The sequence below is a fragment of the Mustelus asterias genome, chromosome 1 (genome assembly GCF_964213995.1).
Source record: "Mustelus asterias chromosome 1, sMusAst1.hap1.1, whole genome shotgun sequence".
NCBI lineage: Eukaryota > Metazoa > Chordata > Chondrichthyes > Carcharhiniformes > Triakidae > Mustelus > Mustelus asterias.
Genome location: NC_135801.1, coordinates 106,310,437 through 106,329,872, shown reverse-complemented (window position 1 = coordinate 106,329,872; position 19,436 = coordinate 106,310,437). Strand labels below are relative to the sequence as shown.

At 42.3% G+C, this 19,436-nt stretch overlaps 2 protein-coding genes across 2 annotated transcripts in view; both read right to left on the bottom strand.

Moving 5' to 3' along the window:
• Positions 1-19,436, bottom strand: part of n4bp2 (NEDD4 binding protein 2) — a 384,372-nt gene that overhangs the window by 136,743 nt on the left and 228,193 nt on the right. The window lies entirely within an intron of this gene.
• On the bottom strand, positions 561-18,245 carry chrna9a (cholinergic receptor, nicotinic, alpha 9a). Its single transcript, XM_078219154.1, has 5 exons — positions 18,136-18,245; positions 10,799-10,944; positions 6,313-6,467; positions 3,779-4,311; positions 561-1,263 (listed from the first exon to the last, which is right to left on the bottom strand). The coding sequence occupies exons 1-5, from the start codon at positions 18,200-18,202 to the stop codon at positions 614-616; spliced, it is 1,551 nt and encodes a 516-aa protein (XP_078075280.1). The 5' UTR covers positions 18,203-18,245; the 3' UTR covers positions 561-613.

Here is a 19,436-nt window from a genome sequence, read left to right as displayed (position 1 = left end):
GAGAAAACAGGCAGTGGAGCTGGAGAGGTCCACATCAGTTTTCTCACTAGAACTAACACATTGCCAAATTCTCATAAGATTCCAACCCTTAACTAAAATTAATCCAACATTCCAAAAACCCAAAAGGTGCCATGTTAGTTTGACACCTTTTGTGCTCTTAGTGTAGATGAATGGTTGGAAATGTAACTCTATTTCAGTACCCGATCAACTATTATTTCACTTAGCTCCATAGACCCAGCAGCAATCCAAACGTTATTTATAGGAGTAGTTAAGTAGCAATATTAGGTCCACAATAGCAATAGACCGGTTCAATACTTTTAGTTCAGCAAATGTTTTCTAAAGTTGCATGTCGTGAGACTCCACAAAGAGGAAACTGCTCCTGGTATATAATAATCAGTTAAGGAATATTGTCCTGCATTACAGGAACCAGATTTAACTTCTGAAGGACAATAAAACCTTTGGATGTAAGAAATTAAATGTACAGAGCTGATGGATTATATAACCATTTTATGTTTATCCACTTCCAAACTTCACTAGCACCAAAGTATAAAACTGTTGTACTATAGTAATTATATATGTTTACTTGCATACTCAATAAGACATGAAAGAGAAGTTACGTTGCCTTTCCTACAATTAAAATACTCATGAAAAACACCATGACAAAGAAAATCCACATAAAGAAACGATCCATTACTTTAGCTACCTTCTTCCACTCAGCAGATTTAGCACTGGTTGCTTTTTGCTCTCTGTAACAATTGGCTATAAATTCTATATTTTTTGCCACCCTGCCCCGATGCAAATAACAGAAACAGGAGGACATGCCAAGATCCTCTTCACTGACACAACTGCCCGCTATGCTTCCATCAAAATGTCGGTTGGGTACTTTCTGGTTGCATACTGGACACTGCTGCACTGGTATCACAGACAGGTTAGCTTCTTCCTTCAGAATTGTGTTGGTACATTGGTAATTTTTAGACAGCTGAGCCTTTATTGTTAACTCTTGTTCTTTTCTGAATTTTCCATTGGTTTTGGAGTTATCTATCTGCAGTCTGTGGTTATTTTTTTTATCTTTCTTTTGCACCGTTGTGCAGGTCTCACCAATATCATACACAAAAAAGATTTTTGACATGTACTGCAATATGATTACTTTTGCCCACTTTGGAACTGGTTTGGCTTCTGGCCCACAGTGGTGAATATTCATGATGAAAATTGTCAGTGCTGTGGAGGCTGTGATCATTGTCATTGTTGCTATGTAGTATTTACCTGAAGAATAAACAGAAACAAATATTGGAATAGTTTAAAGATTTCACCACAAAACTCAAAATGCACAATTTATTTTAGGACCAGAATTTTTAAAAAGGCCATTTGATTAATCAAAGCTGTTACCGCCATAGGCAACATGTATAATATATTATTTTGTGCATTCTACTCAATACTCAAATCTGTTGATGAGTAAAAACACTACAATAAAATTAATATTAATAAAATTAATTATTCAAATGTCTCCCAAAACAGATGGTACACCCATTTCTTTTAGTTCTATTAGTACAGACCCTGATCCTTTATACAGGAGTTATATTGTTGTTGCCAGTCAAAGACATGGATTCAAAGACATGGCACCAGCCACTTTTCATTTGGTTTGAAATATTTCTTCTCGGACAGTTTGTCTGTCTTAAGCAAATTTATTAAGTTGGTGGGTCAAAGGGGCATGTGGTAGATGGCAAATTGAAAATACAAGCAAGAACCAGACTGAACATAGAAAGTGAAAAATGAAGAGAAGCAAAGACTGAGCATGAGAAGAGACTGACAGCTTTAGTAAAAGGTGTATGGAAAGGATTAACTGTCTGGCTGGGAGTTCAGAGCATTATCTGATATGTTGGAATTGAATTGCTATGATTTTATGCCATGTTCGCCATGAGCACAAATGGCAATGTGATCTCAAACGGTAACATAGGCACAAAATATCGTGAGACTCGGAAAATGAGCATCTCATTGTCAAGATCTAGTTTTCTGATTCTTCCTGCCACCCGCCATCAGTGACAAGACTCAAACTCAAACATAGAATTACAGATTTGAAAAAACAGAAAATGCTGGAGAAACTCAGCAGGTCTGATAGCTTCTGTGGAGAGAGAATAGAGCCAATGTTTCATGTCTAAGGATAATCCAGACTCGAAGGGCCCGATTTTACCAAAACATCGTGCCCGTTTTTGAAATCGCGGTAAAGTTGGGCATCGGGTCTATACCGCGATCTGCACCCGATTCCGAGCAGATCGCGGCTTTACCGACGATTTAAATGCATTAGCATGCATTAAAATCGACTTTATGAACCGCGCGCCCAACCCTACCGCCAAATCCCACTTTACCGTCCTCTGGCCCGTTCCAGATCCGTGCTTTTAGCGACTTGCAGAATAAAAGTCCGAAGCGGATTTCTATTCTGCAGGGGGACCTCCGAAGCCCTCTCTGCCCTTGTGAAGTCACCATTCTCCTCGACCATCCTTCGCGGACCCCCCCACTAACCACCCTAGCAGACTCCCGCGCTGGGTTAGGTGTATTGGCCATGCTAAATTCTCCCTCAGTGTACCCGAACAGGCACCAGAGTGTGGCAACTGGGGGATTTTCACAGTAACTTTCATTGCAGTGTTAATGTAAGCCTACTTGTGACACTAATAAATAAACTTTTAAAACTTTGGTTAAGGGGATAACTGGAGATGGAAAAGGCTAGCAAAGGACAGAGAGTTCTCTCGCCAAGGCACCATTAATGAAAGCCATCTGGCTTTTGGCAAATGAGAGGGAAAAAAAAAATCAGACAACTGGAGTTAGAGAAGGTGGAACTCCAGAGGAAGGCAAGTGACAGAGGAGCGGTAGTAAATAAGTAATGTCATGGAGGAACACAAGTTAGAAAATAACAGGGATAAACAGGAGTGTGCAGAATTGTGCTATCAATGTCAGTTGATAAAATGCAGGTGCAAGTGGAGAATAAATTTAAGGTAGAGAGGGTGGAGAGAGCAGAAAAGGAAATGAATGATGTGAAAACAGTCTTCAGGGTGTTGTGAAATGAGTCACACAATAAAGTAAGCCATCCGCAGTGAGGCCCGAATTTAGGAATTGAGGCAATCAGGGAACTTAATGCCGAATGAGTCCAGGGGATAGAAAGCCCAATGATGGACCCCAGCATGGTGGCTGGAGACACTCTCCATGCACCTGAACCTCCAGATTGAAACAGGCCGGAACCAATGAAACAAAAGTTTACCTCACAAGGGACCCGATCATTACAGTAATCGTGAGATTCCTTAATCCAATGATCAGTTGATAGAATTAATAAGCGACATGCCCAAGTTGGGGAAGGTCCTGGAGTGTGTTAATTCCATCAGCACACACTTATTAAAAGGCCAATGCCCATTCCACTACTGCAACCCTGCTAGGTGTTTGGCAGAAAGTTAGCTTAAGCACATAAATAGTATCTCTATCAAAAGTACAGCAGCACAGTGAAAGAAACCCCAAAGATATAACCCCCAATGAGCATTGTTCAAGTGGTGCAAATGTAAACAAGTTATGGGTTGTTTATGCTAAACAATAATGGACAAGGCCTTCCGAGAAGCAAATCAATGATATATGCAAGATTTTGTATCAAAACTAGTAACAGTCTGGATGGGGCAATATATTTTGTCACAACATACATTATAGAAACTTTCCAAATTGTAGAACTAAGAATAATTACATTCCCGTCCATAATTTTGACCATGACCTTTCATTGACAACTTTACTAATGCTCACTTACCAATCAATGGAACACTTTCAGATGGAGGCATGCTTTCTGCAACCATCAGCTGAAACACAGTCAGTGCTAGGAGCACAGTCACACCAAGAGATACCTTCTCTCCAGAATCAGCTGGTAGATAAAATCCTAATGGTGCTAGGAATGAGATCATTACACATGGAATCAACAAGTTAAAAATGTAAAAGGAAGACCTTCTTTTGAGGATTAATGTGTAGGTGATATCTGGATAAGGATCCGAACAACATCCATATGTTATTATATTCTTCGTTGCTGGCATTCCATGTACTTCCCATTCTACATTCTCCACAAAATCAGTCAGGTCTCCACTGTTAAGCCCATTAGTGATGTCGACCTGGTTTCCGTTGTAGGTCCAAGAACCGAATGTAAGGTTACATCTCTGATCATCAAATGGGAAGTAGGCCACATCCACTACACAAGAGCTCTTAGTAATTGCTGGAGAATCCCACATAATCTGCCCATCATATCTTAATACCACGTTAGTCTCCATGGATTCCGCAGACTCATCATCAGCTCTAAAATGACAAGTTCCAAAGCATTCATGGAAGTCAATTACAAAATGTCTTAAGAAAATATTCAGTCATGTCATCAGTACAAATGATAACAGGGACCTAAAAAGTAACTTCAACTACTTCGATTTTCTGCCCTCCCTCATCCTCTCCCAAGGCATTTCTTCCTTGCAGTGCTAACTGTTTCTCGAGTAAAGCCTTCTGCTGAAATCTGGTCCATGGGGTCATTGTTAAGCTACTCTATCCCGTTCTCCCACTGTAAAGCCAACTTTTAGATGAAGTTTTAATTTTGCTTCTTTTGAACAAACAGCGTGGATATTCACCTCCAGCACTGGGTGACAATCTGGCTGAGCAGTTCAGCTGAACCAGCAAATGTCAGGCAGGTTCTATGATGGGAGGGTAATCTGCTCTGCCAATTTACTCCCAGATAGTGAAGATAAAAAGCTGTCTGGCCTCCACACATATTCCGCTTGGGAAAGGAAGGCTTTAAGCCCGTGAAAATCCTCCAAATTTCCGCACCCTATCCACTACAGTTAAATTCACGGAGAAAATAAAAACATGATTGTTATTTTGCTCATTCTTCTGTTCAGACTTATACTGGCAAAAGTTTGTCTTGGGACACATTTTGGGCTCAGAACTGACACTGCCTCAGGCCTTATTTCAAAATAATTTCATCAATCTGCAAACTGCAATGTCTCCACGGGCAACTTTCACAGTTTGGAAAACAAATGCTGTGCCACTAGCTTTGCCAGAAATGGTATGTGCCAGGGTTGGGGGAGTGGGTAAAGTTATGACAACAGAAGCAGCTAATCATAGCTGGCTGGAGTGCAGTGTAGCTGGGAGAAATACTTCTGCTCCTCCAGGCTCATGTGAATCTTGTAGGCGAACTTACTTTTTTTGGTGGAAGCCACTCATTAGCCCAGATCCATACCTGCAGGCATGGCACCTGCTCTACTCAGAGCAACCCAATTTCCCCAAGGGATGGTAAAACAGCCTTAAGGCTCCATATTAGCATATACTAGGGTCCTAATGCATATTTTTAAGCATTAGTTCTGGAGGCACAGGGCAATGATATTCAAATTCAGACTGAGATACAGAAACATTATTGGCCTGCAGAAAAAGAAGTGAAGAGGGATGGAACATCGTTTAGGGACAAACAAAAAACAAAGCATTCATATTACAATGTTCAGTTTGGGAATTAAGCAGGAGCAACTATGTCAAAATGTCTAGATTTAATAGAAGCATGGGTATTCACTGGCTCATATTGTAATATCTGTGGAAGACACAAAATAGAAAAGGCGACACAAAATAGAAAAAAAAAGAGGTGACAATATTTATACAGGGGAAGGTTGTTCTAGATTTAGAACAACATTTCGATGCTCTAGATTTGTTTCTTATATTAAGTTTACACTCTAGCTATGACTGTAACATATTATGCGCCTTCTCCTTTCCTTCCCCCATGTACTCTACAAACGGTATGCTTTGTCTGTTTTTTTTAATAGCACGCAAGAAACAACACTTTTCACTGTATACCAATACATGTGACAATAATAAATCAAATCAAAAGTTTAAATTACTTGTTCATTGACAGAGAGGAAATAAATGGAGCAAAGCGAATGGAATTCCCAAAATGGGTACATGATTTTCTTGGACTGGACATTAAGCAAGAAGTAATTCTAACTTCTAACAAGCCAATTTAACACTTGTGGGGACAATAATCTTCATATTGACTGGACAAATCAAATTAGCAAAGGTAGTCCAGAATCCAGTGGAATGCCTTAAACAACAGATTCCTGTGAAACCAATTAGGGACAAAATTATTCTATATTAGTAAATTAAGAGTTTATATTAAATTTTACTGACAATGATGCTTATTTAATTCAATGCTAAAGTTTATGCAACTGTAAAAAAAAACTCTTATATAGCACTTTTCAAAGAACACCTCAAAGCGCCAAAGACACTGAAGCTCTTTGGAACTGTCAACAAAGCAATGGCATTCCAACTTACTTATTGTATAGAACAATATCAGGTCTCCACACAGAGCTGCTGGGTATTCGGATGACGTCAAGTCCATCATATTTGTCTCGGTCCCACTTAAGAAAAGCATCAAACCAGATTAGTCGAATCCAAAGGTAAGCAGTCAAAACTTGGTTCCTTTCATCCTACAAATGTGAAAAAGAAAATTACCTCAAATAAATATAATTCAAATACTATTACAATTTTATTTCATATCCTCCCTCAAATTACAAACAACTTCTTGATAATACTGTCAAAGTTTTTCATCTTGCACCCGTCAGGACAGTTTCATAAGAATACCAATTCTCAAAGAGAACAATTTATACTGCATGAGAAGAGTGTGTTGATTAGTTGGAAAATTGACTCCCATTGGTAGAGGTGTTGCCATGGAGAATGCACCCGAGAACAATTAACCACCAAGGTTTTGATTAAGTTCAAACCAGGCAGGTTTTATTGGTAATGGCATTGCCGTGGGGAATGAACCAGGGAATAGCTGTCCTCCAAGCTATCAGTTAAAAAAAGCACATGCGTGGACATGTCCTTTTTGTTTGCAGAGGAGAGAGCCATGTGTGTGGATGTGTAGCTTATCATGTGCGCAAGTGTGCCAAACTGTGAGTCTGACTGATAATCTTTGCGCAATCTCAGATTCACATCTAATGTTGGACACTATGGGAGTGATCTTACCAGAATTTGGCAACGTGTCCGTTCTGGCGAGTAAAATGAAGTGTTTCTCCGCAGAGAAACAGGTCGGTTTTCTCTCCAGATCTTAGGACACTTTATATTTAAAAAAATAAAGGGGGCTCCCAAAACCTAACCTCCCCCCCCCCCCCCCCCCCACCCCCCACCCCTACCACAGAAGTCCCAGGGGTTCCTACCCTTCCCATGATAAGGGCCGGCATTCACCACACTCCCCCCTCCCAAAAATGATCAGAGCCAGCATCTGTCTACCGCTCCCACGATCAGAGCCTCCCCCACCCTCAGTCAGAGCTCGCCACGCGCCCGCACCCCTGAATATCACCAGCATCTGGTCCCTTTCCCCAAACCGCCACTCAAGCAGCCATCGCTGGCATCCCAGCTGTCACATCCACTCCCTCGCCCACCACCACAAATAAATAAATCCCCCTCATTTCCCCATGAGGCTCCCACTAGGGCCCGCCTCTGTGCCAGGGAGCAGTGCCAGGGGGAATTGCCAGGCCACTGCCTGGCCATGTCCCTCGCTCCCAGGGGTTATACTCACATTTATGCTCCTGGGGGAATCCCCATGAACAGGTACACGTCTGGGTGAACCCGTTATAAATCTCGACTGAAGTTATGGTGAGGGGTCAATATCTGGCAAGGTAGATGGTTAATAATATAAAAATGTACAGTGGAACCCTGATTTAACGCACCCCGATTTAGCGCGAATTCGGATATAACGCGATGAATCATTGGACCCTTTTTTTTCCGCAAAGAATTGGCAAATTTAGCGCGACCCCGCTTTTTTCGCGATAACATTTTATGGACCCCCAACCATCGCGTTATAACGGGGCCGCACTGTATTTAAACATCTATTATTGATGTGAACCTGATTACATCACCGGCGAGGGGTGGCAAAAATTGAAAATCGCAATTTCATTGGCGAGATTCACAATTTTCTGAGTTTTCCCAGATGTTAAGCTCCCGCTTCATTCCCGCAAATGGAGGGGCTGGAGATCCCACCTTATGTTCTGAGTTTTGCAAGTATGAGCTATTTGAGTACAGTCAGTACTTTGCCCAGTGTGAACAGCCAAAGGGGCATGCTATTTGCTACAATCCACCAGTCTTTGGGATGTTGGGCTTACATACCTGGCATCACACTGGCACAGAAATTCACATATCACATTACTCATTTGTATGGTAGGCAGAAGTCGTTTTGGCTTGACAGCACATGCTGTTAGTGGATACCACTTGTGTTGTTACTGTATAGTAGCAGCCTGACATGGACCCTAAACATCAATCATCATACTTGGGCGTCACGAGATGACAAAGGACAGAGGGGTGGCATGGTGGAACAGTGGTTGGCACTGCTGCCTCACAGCGCCAGAGACCCGGGTTCAATTGTGCCCTTGGGTGACTGACTGTGTGCAGTTTGCACATTCTTCCCATGTCTGCGTGGTTTTCCTCCGGATCCTCTGGCTTCCTCCCACATTCCAAAGATGTGCAAGCTAGGTGGATTGACAATGCTAAAATAGCCCATTAGTGTCCAAAGGGGGATTAGTAAGGTAAATACGTGGAGATAGAGCCTGGTGGGATTGTTGTCAGTGCAGACTTGATGGGCCGAATGACCTCCTTCTGCACTGTAGGGATTCTATGAAAATGGTGTCACCACTTGTGGGTTGACAAGAACCAAGATGACCAGTGGTTACAGCAGCTTGACAACAGGTGACTATGTTAAAAAATAATCCACAATGATACTTGGACGTTTCATAGAAACATAGATAACAGGTGCAGAAGTAGGACATTTGACCCTTCGAGCCTGCACCACCATTCAATATGATCATGGTTGATCATACATTTTCAGTATCCCACTCCCACTTTCTCTCCATACCCCTTGATCCCTTTAGCCGCAAGGGCCACATCCAGCTCCCACTTGAACATATCTAACGACCTGGCCCCAACAACTTTCTGCAGTAGAGAATTCCACAGGTTTACGACTCTCTGAGTGAAGAAGTTCATCTCTCAGTCCTGAATGGTTGATCCCTCCCACGAGGGCTTGTTGCAGCACTTGAGACAGTGCCTGCATCTCAAGGATTGGTGTTTTCAGTCATCAGCCAATGTGTGTCATATGAAGACACACATCTGAAACTGATTGTTTGCAATGTGCCAAGGGGGTTGGAATTCAACAATGAGGACATTATGTTTCAATTGTACAGGGTCTTGGCCAGATCCCCAACTGGAGTGCTGTGTTCAGATTTTGGCACCATACTTCAGCAAGTAATATTATTAGGATTGGCAGAAACTAATGTGAAATCCAGAACAACGGGGCATAATCTTAAAATAAAAGCTGTGATATATAGCGGTGAAATTGGAAAAGTACTTTCCCATACAAAGTGCAATGGAAATCTGGAACTCACTTCCTGGAAAAGCTGTGGATGCTGGGATACTTATAATTTCCAGGATTGAAAAATTGATAGATTGTTGTTTTTTTTAAAATTACATTTATATTGTGCTTTTCACAACCATCCAACATCTCAAAGTGCTTTAGAACTAATGAAGTACTTTTTGAAGTGGAGTTATTGTTGTAGTCAACTTGCATACAGCAAACTCCCACAAACAGCAATGTAATAGTCACAATGGTACAGTATTTCCTCAGTACTGCATTGGTGTGTCAGCTCTGATTTATATGTCTCAAGTCCTGGAGCAGAACTTGAACCCACAACATTATGGATCAGAGATGAGAGTGAATCACAATCGATAGGATTGACTAATGAAGGTTATGAATCAGGAGTTGAGGAACAGCTCAGCTATGATCAGATTGAATGATAGAACAGACTCAAGGGGTTCTACAGTGTCACAGTGGTTAGCACTGCTGCCTCACAACCCTAGGGATCCAGGTTTGATTCCAGCCTTGGGAGACCGTGTAGAGTTTGCATGTTCTCTATACGTCTGCGTGGGTTTCCCCTGAGTGTTCTGATTTCCTCCCATAGTCCAAAGATGTGGATTGGCCATGTGAAATTGCCCCTTAGTGTCTAAAAATGTGTAGGTGGATTATCCATGGTAAATGTGTGGGGTTACAGGGATAGAGCAGGGGGATGGGCCTGGGTCAGATGCTCTTCAAGAGTCACTGCAGACTTGAAGGGCTGAATGGTCTCCTTATGCACTGTAGGGATTCTATGACTGAATGGCCCACTGCTGGTGCCAGCGACATTATATAAATATTCAACACGTAATATAGTATTGATACTTTAAGCATTCAACAATAATATGACTCAATTTTTTGTCTTTGTTGCCTTTTTAAAATAATTATCAGATCAGAATTTAGCTTCTCAAGCTCAATATGAATCAAGTTCTAAGAACAATCTATATATTGCATATTTATCCAGATAAGTGATAAATAGAAAAGTAGATAAATATTTTCAAGTAGCTTCCCCTTGATGGCTCAGCAAACTTTTCCAGTGAGCAACTAAGCCACACAAAGTGGGAAAATCCAGGTTCAATCTCTGACCTGTGCTGTGTGAACTGTTCTCAACATTACTAGTTCAGGGAATCAAAAATCCTGTTTCTGATTCCTACCCAGAAAAGCGTATATGTGCAAATATCAGATGAGGGCAGAATTGGGTGTGGTGCTCTTAGCAATTGCATAGCCTGTTAACACAAACTATCAAGGTTCAGAGGTGAAGAACGGTGCCCTGGGTGAGATGATAAAAGGGGGAGCTGGATCAAAAAAAATGCATTAACACCTTGAAGAAGAAGAAAAAAAAGAGTTGTTGAGGGAAAGAAGCTATTAAGCAAATCTTACCATATCTTTAATTTGGGAAAGAGTAATCTTCAGAGTGACATTCAAGGCTAGATCTGTATCTTCTACAGGCCTGAGTGCATCTGTATAATCTTCAAATAAATTCTTAAATAACATTTGAGCATATCTTCCATCTGCTGACTCTGTGCCTATTCAAACAAGAAGCAAATTCTTATTTCAATGCATTGTACAATATAGTGAAAAATAATAACCAAATTATATTCTAATTTTATTTATACATAGAATCCCTATAGTGCAGAAGGACGCCATTCGACCCATCGAGACTGCATTGACAACAACCCCACCCTATCCTCATAACCCCATGTATTTGACCCTGTAGTCTCCCTGACACTGAGGGACAATTTAACATGACCAATTTACCTAACCTGCACACCTTTGGAGTGTGGGAGAAAACCGGAGCATCCAGAGGAAACCCACGCAGACACAGGGAGAACGTGGAAATTCCACACAGAGACCCGAGGCCAGAACTGAACCTTGATCCTTGGCGCTGTGAGGCAGCAGTGCCACCCTATTTATTGCCTTTTTTACTAGACTGTATTTTAAGTGTAATTTATTCTGGAAACTGATGTAAAGTAGAACAAGGATCTCCCTAAGAATTGCAAAATAATGTTTCAGGCTCTATAAAAATTATTTAGCTTAACCTATGTATTTAGAGAGTAGAATTTTAAAAAAGGAACTCAAGAGACACGTCTTCAAACAAATTGTAATTTTATTGCCCAATTACTCCGAGGTACATTGTGCAGAAATCCTTATTTTGATAGCTCAAACTCTGACATTGCAATAAAACTAACCACAAACGTGTACCACTAGAGGACTGAAATGATACAATCTCTCAAATAGTTGACAAAATGTAAGTAATTGCTGTTTTGCAAGTTTTATATTAACAACACTATGTTCTGGTGGACCAAGATTTTTTAATCAGTGACTAAAATCAGCTTGCTGGAATTAATAATTTTGTTGAATCGCTGAGGCAACAGTTGCTGTATTATATAAGTACTATCACAATGGAGTTCAACCATTAAGTAGTCAACACTAATTGTGCAGCCAAATTCCAATTCCAAAGTGATAGCTTGCTCCACAGCTGTTAATCCAAAAGCACAACCTATTATCCATTCAGCAACTTGGATCCCACCGGCGTGGAACATGAATTAGGAAATTAGAACAGGTAAAAGAAGTTCTCTGCCTATGTTTAATCTGCTCTAAGCATGATCAATTGTCCAATTCCAGGCCTAATTTGGAGAATATCAGGTGACGTGAAGAGATAAAGTGACTTTATTGAAAATCATAGTGGTGAATTACTGAACACTTAAATCAGAGTAAGTGCCATCTCTGCTGGAACCACTGGAAAAATGACAATAGGACACAGGGCAGCAATTAGGTCTGAGGAAAATGTTTTCCACAAGTATCTAACGAGCTCTGTGGTGTCGATTTCATCTTTCCTGGCATTAATTTTGAATTTGGTGCCAAGTTAAGGAGTTGCCCAGGTGTTCAGCAACAGTAATGTCATCAAGTAGAGTAAGGAGCCAATCACAATGAAGTCTTCCACAGAACAGCAAACAAAGAAGTAAAATGCACTGATTATCTTCATTTTAATTTAATTTTAGCAAAATAACTAGTTTTGAACATACACATTAAAAGCCGAAATATCGTAACACATTAAAAAATGAATGAAGCAATTGGAATCATCATGGAAAAAATTGACATTTACCAAACATAAAATTAATTTTCCTGGTGGTTCAGTGGCTGTTAAAAACCCAATTGTATCTTACCAACAAGATGTATTTTTTCAGGGCTTTTTAAATAACGATAATGCAATCTAAGGGGGTGGGTGGGCTCTTATCAATTCAGTAATTTTTAATTGATGACAGTTTGAAGTCTTCATCCTATGGAGAAGCGTAGAATTACCAATAGCAACTCCTGGATTTTAGCATTTAACTGGGTATGTGTAAATTCAAGAAACCTCTGAGTTTTGGAAGAGTGATGATAGTGAACAATGACAGCACTGCCTCAGTACTGTTACTAAATCCAGACTAATCTATAATTTATTGTACAGTTTCCAAGGCCAATGCCATGAAACAGAATAACTTCAGCCAGCTGCTCTGAAAGGACATTTGCAAAGAACAGTCTGGAGAAATGTGAGGTAATGCACTTAGGGACTGCAAACAAGAAAATGGAATACCAATAAATGGTCGGATTCTGAAAATTGTAGAGGAAAAAAGGCAAAATACTGCAAATGTTAGAAATCTGAATTAAAAGCAGAAAAATACTGGAAATACTCAGCAGAGCTGGTCGTATTGGCAGTCAGAGAATCAGAGTTAACATTTCATATCTATGATCTTTCATCAGAAAAATGGGACCTTGGATTGTATGCCTACAGTTTCCTGAAGGTATCAGAGCAGGTAGATAAGGTGGTCAAGGAGGGATATGGGTAACTTTTCTGTATGGCAGAGGTTTAGGCTTTAAAGCAGAGGGAGATTAAGCTAGAACCGTATGAGATGCTAGTTAGACAGCAACTAAAATACTGTGTATAGTTCTGGTCACCACGTTACAGGGAGAATGTGATCATACTAGAGAATGTACAGAAGAGATTTATAAGGTTGTTTCCAGGAATGGAGAATTTTAGCTATGAGGAAAGATTGGATAGTGTTGAAGCACAGCTGATGGTAGATGTCGAGCTGCCCAAATCTCAAAGGGAAACTTGAAACTGCTGCCAAAATCATAGAAATCATAGAAACCCCACAGTGCAGAAGGAGGCCATTCGGCCCATCGAGTCTGCACCGACCACAATCCCACCCAGGCCCTACCCCCACATATTTTACCCGCTAATCCCTCTAACCTACGCACCTCAGGACACTAAGGGGCAATTTTTAACCTGGCCAATCAACCTAACCCACACATCTTTGGACTGTGGGAGGAAACCGGAGCACCCGGAGGAAACCCACGCAGACACGAGGAGAATGTGCAAGCTCCACACAGACAGTGACCCAAGCCGGGAATCGAACCCAGGTCCCTGGAGCTGTGAAGCAGCAGTGCTAACCACTGTGCTACCGTGCCGCCCCAAATTGCAAAATGATTTTGGAACTGAGATATAATGAGGTTTTCTGAAATTAGGAAATTGCTTCTCTGACCAAGTGTGATGATTTTAAATTAAATTAAAGCAATTGCTTATTAAAAGAGAAATTACAGTTGAACACAAGAATAGTTTCACAGCTAACAGTACTTTAAAACAGCTCCAAAAAGATCTAGAATTAACCTATACTGAGAGTTAACCTTTCCTACGAGAGAAATCTTTGTATCCTCACTGGCTACAGGGGAGGTCACACAGTAAGAGTTTTAACAACACCAGGTTAAAGTCCAACAGGTTTATTTGGTAGCAAATGCCATTAGCTTTCGGAGCGCTGCTCCTTCGTCAGATGGAGTGGATATCTGCTCTCAAACAGGGCATACAGAGACACAAAATCAAGTTACAGAATACTGATTAGAATGCGAATCTTTACTGCTAATCAAGTCTTAAAGATACAGACAATGTGAGTGGAGAGAGTATTAGGCACAGGTTAAAGAAATGTGCATTGTCTCCAGACAGGACAGCCAGTGAGATTCTGCAGGTCCAGGCAAGCTGTGGGGGTTACCGATAGTGTGACATGAACCCAACATCCCGGTTTAGGCTGTCCTCATGTGTGCGGAACTTGGCTGCCAGTTTCTGCTCAGCGACTCTGCGCTGTCGTGTGTCGTGAAGGCCGCCTTGGAGAACGCTTACCCGAAGATCAGAGGCCGAATGCCCGTGACCGCTGAAGTGCTCCCCCACAGGAAGAGAACAGTCTTGCCTGGTGATTGTCGAGCGGTGTTCATTCATCCGTTGTCGTAGCATCTGCATGGTTTCCCCAATGTACCATGCCTCGGGACATCCTTTCCTGCAGCGTATCAGGCAGACAACGTTGGCCGAGTTGCAAGAGTATGTACCGTGTACCTGGTAGATGGTGTTCTCACGTGAGATGATGGCATCCGTGTCGATGATCCGGCACGTCTTGCAGAGGTTGCTGTGGCAGGGTTGTGCGGTGTCGTGGTCACTGTTCTCCTGAAGCCTGGGTAGTTTGCTGCGGACAATGGTCTGTTTGAGTTTGTGCGGTTGTTTGAAGGCAAGAAGTGGGGGTGTGGGGATGGCCTTGGCGAGATGTTCATCTTCATCAATGACATGTTGAAGGCTCCGGAGGAGATGCCGTAGCTTCTCCGCTCCGGGGAAGTACTGGACGACGAAGGGTGCTCTGTCCACCGTGTCCCCTGTTTGTCTTCTGAGGAGGTCGGTGCGGTTTTTCGCTGTGGCGCGTCAGAACTGTCGATCGATGAGTCGAGCGCCATATCCTGTTCTTATGAGGGCATCTTTCAGCGTCTGGAGGTGCCTGTTGCGATCCTCCTCATCCGAGCAGATCCTGTGTATATGGAGGGCTTGTCCGTAGGGGATGGCTTCTTTAACATGTTTAGGGTGGAAGCTGGAGAAGTGGAGCATCGTGAGGTTATCCGTGGGCTTGCGGTTCAGTGAGGACAAGCCCTCCATGTACACAGGATCTGCTCGGATGAGGAGGATCAGTGGTAGGGAAATTATTGGAGAGGATTCTGCGAAACAGGATTTATTCCCACTTGGAAATAAGTGGACATATTAGTGAGAGGCAACATGGTTTTGTGAAGGGGAGGCCATGTCTCACGAACTTGATCGAGTTTTTCGAGAAAGTGACGAAGATGATTGATGAGGGTAGGGCAGTGGATGTTGTCTACATGGACTTCAGTAAGGCCTTTGACAAGGTCCCTCATGGCAGACTGGTGCAGAAGGTGAAGTCGCATGGGATCAGAGGTGAGCTGGCAAGGTGGATACAGAACTGGCTCGGTCAAAGACAGAGGGTAGCAGTGGAAGGGTGCGTTTCTGAATGCAGGGCTGTGACAAGTGGCGTTCCTCAGGAATCAGTGCTGGGACCTTTGCTGTTTGTGATATATATAAATGATTTGGAGGAAAATGTAACTGATTTGATACGTTTGCGGATGACACAAAGGTTGGTGGATTTGCGGATAGCGATGAGGACCATCAGAGGATACGGTAGGATATAGATCAGTTGGAGACTTGGGCGGAGAGACGGCAGATGGAGTTTAATCCGGACAAATGTGAGGTAATGCATTTTGGAAGGTCTAATACAGATAGGATATATACAGTAAATGGCAGAACCCTTAAGAGTATTGATAGGCAGAGGGATCAGCATGTACAGGTACACAGGTCACTGGAAAGTGGCAATGCAGGTGGAGAAGGTAGTCAAGAAGGCATGCGGCATGTTTGCCTTCATTGGCCGGGGCATTGAGTTTAAAAATTGGCAAGTCATGTTGCAGCTTTATAGAACCTTAGTTAGGCTGCACTTGGAATATAGTGTTCAATTCTGGTCGCCACACTACCAGAAGGATGTGGAGGCTTTGGAGAGGATACAGAAAAGATTTACCAGGATGTTGCCTGGTATGGAGAGCATTAGCTATGAGGAGAGGTTGGAGAAACTTGGTTAGTTCTCACTGGAATGACGGAGGTTGAGGGGCAACCTGATAGAAGTCTGCAAGATTATGAGAGGCATGGACAGAGTGGATAGTCAGAAGCTTTTTCCCAGGGTGGAAGAGTCAATTACTAGTGGGCACAGGTTTTGTGAGGGGCAAGGTTTAAAGGAGATGTACGAGACAGATTTTTTACACAGAGAGTTGTGGGTGCCTGGAACTCGTTGCCAGGGGAGGCAGTGGAAGTGGATACGGTCGTGACTTTTAAGGGGCGTATTGATAAATACATGAATAGGATGGGAATAGAGGGATATGATCCCCAGAAGAATAGAGGGTTTCAGTTAAGTCGGGCAGCATGGTCGGTGCAGGCTTGGAGGGCCGAAGGTCCTGTTCCTGTGCTGTAATTTTCTTTGTTCTTTGTTCTTTTTATTCTGATGGCAACAGTCCAAAATTCTAGTGACTTTACCACACAATGCCCTGTTGCTCTTGGGGTGTTCTCTGAGGGTGATAGCGAACTGGTTCTCCTGGTCTTACCTTGTCCACTCTTTCTTCTTTTAGCCATTACCAGTCACCACACTGTCTTCTGGGAGATCTAAACAGCTACCCCCCACCTGCGCACCTCCCCCCCCCCCTTAATAATTGATTCCAACATTTTCCCAACAATACATTCAGTTAATTTTGCATTATATTTTATGTAAGCAAATGTTTCTTGCTATATTGGTCATTCATTCCAAATTATAGTGTTGGGGTTTCTATAATCAGCAATTTGTTCCAAAGAGAAAATGCTGGAAAATTCAGCAGGTCTGGCAGCATCTGTAAGGAGAGAAAAGAGCTGACGTTTTGAGTCTAGATGACCCTTTGTCAAAGCTAAAAGGCATAGAAAGTGGGAGATATTTATACTGTCAGGTGAGGAAATGAAAGATGAGTCATAGCCACAGAAACATGGGGAGAGGCTGCTAATGTTACTTTCTTCACTTTTAGCTTTGACAAAGATTTTCCAGCATTTTCTCTTTTGGTTTCAGATTCCAGCATCCGCAGTAATTTGCTTTTAACCAGTGAGCCTACACTTTAAGTAATTGATGAAAGGATGAGTGGACAGTTGGGAAGTAAATACTTCATCCAGAGTATGGTGGGATACTGACAATTAAGGCAGAAACCCACAACACATTTGAAAACAACTTGGGCAGGCACCAGAAGTGCTGTAAACTACAAGAACTATCCAGTCAAATCCTACCCTCCATCTAAGTTTTAAAGTTTATTTATTAGTGTCACAAGTAGGCTTACATTAACACTGCAATGAAGTTACTGTGAAAATCCTCTAGTTGCCACACTCTGGCGCCTGTTCGGGTACACTGAGGGAGAATTCAGCATGGCCAATACACCTAACCAGCATGTCTTTCTTGCAGATTCTACAAGACTACAGGCATTTGACCAGAATTTTCTGTCTGCTCATGCTGATGAGATCTTCCAGCCCCACCAATGACATGCCCCCACCACAAGTTTCCCAGCAGCAAGGGGTGTGCTCGATAGGAAACGCCGTTGATAATGGCAGGACCAGAAGATCCTGCCTCCGGCCGGTGGCAGGCCACCACCGCCACCTCAAAACACATGGCGGGTTGCCCCAAAGAGTTGGAGGGTGGGATTTGACTGGATGGTTCTTTTTCAGCTGGCATGGGCACAATGGGCTAAATGGCATCCTGCAGTGCAATAAATCTTACTAATTGTAACAATTTGGTATTGCCCAGACTCATTGAAAACATGCTCATTAAAACAAAAGACCAAATATAACAAAACTTTACCTGTAATGAACAGTGCATTCGAGAGCAGCATCAGTTTATAGGACAGGAGGTAGATGTGCAGTTCCATTCTGCTTACCTGTGCCCCTCAAATACAACAATGGAATGTATTTCTGCAAAAAAAGAAAAGTTGCCCGTTACTTTTGATAGCGACAAAAGAAATGCAAACATTTTTTCACCAAAATGTGGTATCAGACGTTGATGTTACCTGCAGTGTGGGAGGGCTCCGCTCCAACTCGCCAGGTTACTTCAGCAGCCCCAGGTCAAAGCTGGCCCGAGCAGCGCGTGCCCAGGTGAGCCGGCGGGCACGCTCCACCTGGTGAGTGACAGGTGGCTGCAGCGCGGTGATTGCATCCAGCCGGATAGCTGAAACAGTGCACAGACGCTTCTGGAACGTTCTCCTGGCTGCCCCATTCATTAACCAGTGATCAGTCTTGGCGGATACAGTGACAGTTCTGGGAAAGGTTCCAGGTCGAAACAAATATTTAGGTGGGAAACATGTGTCTGTGGTATCACTTTGTTTGTATTAATGCAATGATGTTATTTATTTTGATGTAATTAAATGGACAACTGGTAAAAGTCATAAAACAAAACGCTGGAAAAACTCAGGAGTAAAAGTCAATGGTTTCGGAGAATTGTGTTACTCAGCGAATTAATTATGTATTGTAATGCTGCTAGGATCATGGGTTCTCCGATGTCAGGCAGAATTTGAGGTTGGTTTTTAGGGCAGGGCGAGCAGCAAAAAGCGTGTCTTACCACAACTTGTTTAAATAGTGCATTGAAGCAAACCGTTCGTTTAAAAAAAGTACCTCAGCAAACTACAGTAAACAACACCTGCCTGAAACTGCAGCAAAATATCCTAATAAAATCAGGATGCCTTTTTAGCAAAATGAGGTTAATGGAAGATGATTACATACGAATTGTGTGCATAAAATCAGCGTGAGACAAGTTTCTGTGGCGAGGTGCTGGGTGGAAACTGTGAACTTGCACTCTGCAGTGGCTCAATACATCCAGTAAGGAATTTGAAAAACGTTTGAGTGGCAAGGACTTGGTACCACACGGGATGGTAAATAGCAAAGTGTCATTTAAGGGGGAAGCTCCATAAACAGGTGAGAGGGAACTTGATATAAGGATATGCCAACAGGTTGCGATGAAGTAGAGTGGGATGATTGACCTGTTAGGCTGAATAGCCTGTTTCTGCATTGCAAATGCTACATGGCTTAATTTAGTCTCATTCTTCATTATTTTCGGCCAATAATTTTAAAAGCAAAAATATGTTTCCAAGTTATAAGCTCAACCCTAGG

Coding starts and splice junctions, on each gene's coding strand:
- chrna9a (XM_078219154.1), bottom strand. CDS start 18,202: ATGGAACTGCACATCTACCTCCTGTCCTATAAACTGATGCTGCTCTCG. Junction 4,312..6,312: donor GATATTGTTCTATACAATAA/GTAAGTTGGAAT, acceptor TTGTCATTTTAG/AGCTGATGATGAGTCTGCGG. Junction 1,264..3,778: donor TGAAAGTGTTCCATTGATTG/GTAAGTGAGCAT, acceptor TTTATTCTTCAG/GTAAATACTACATAGCAACA.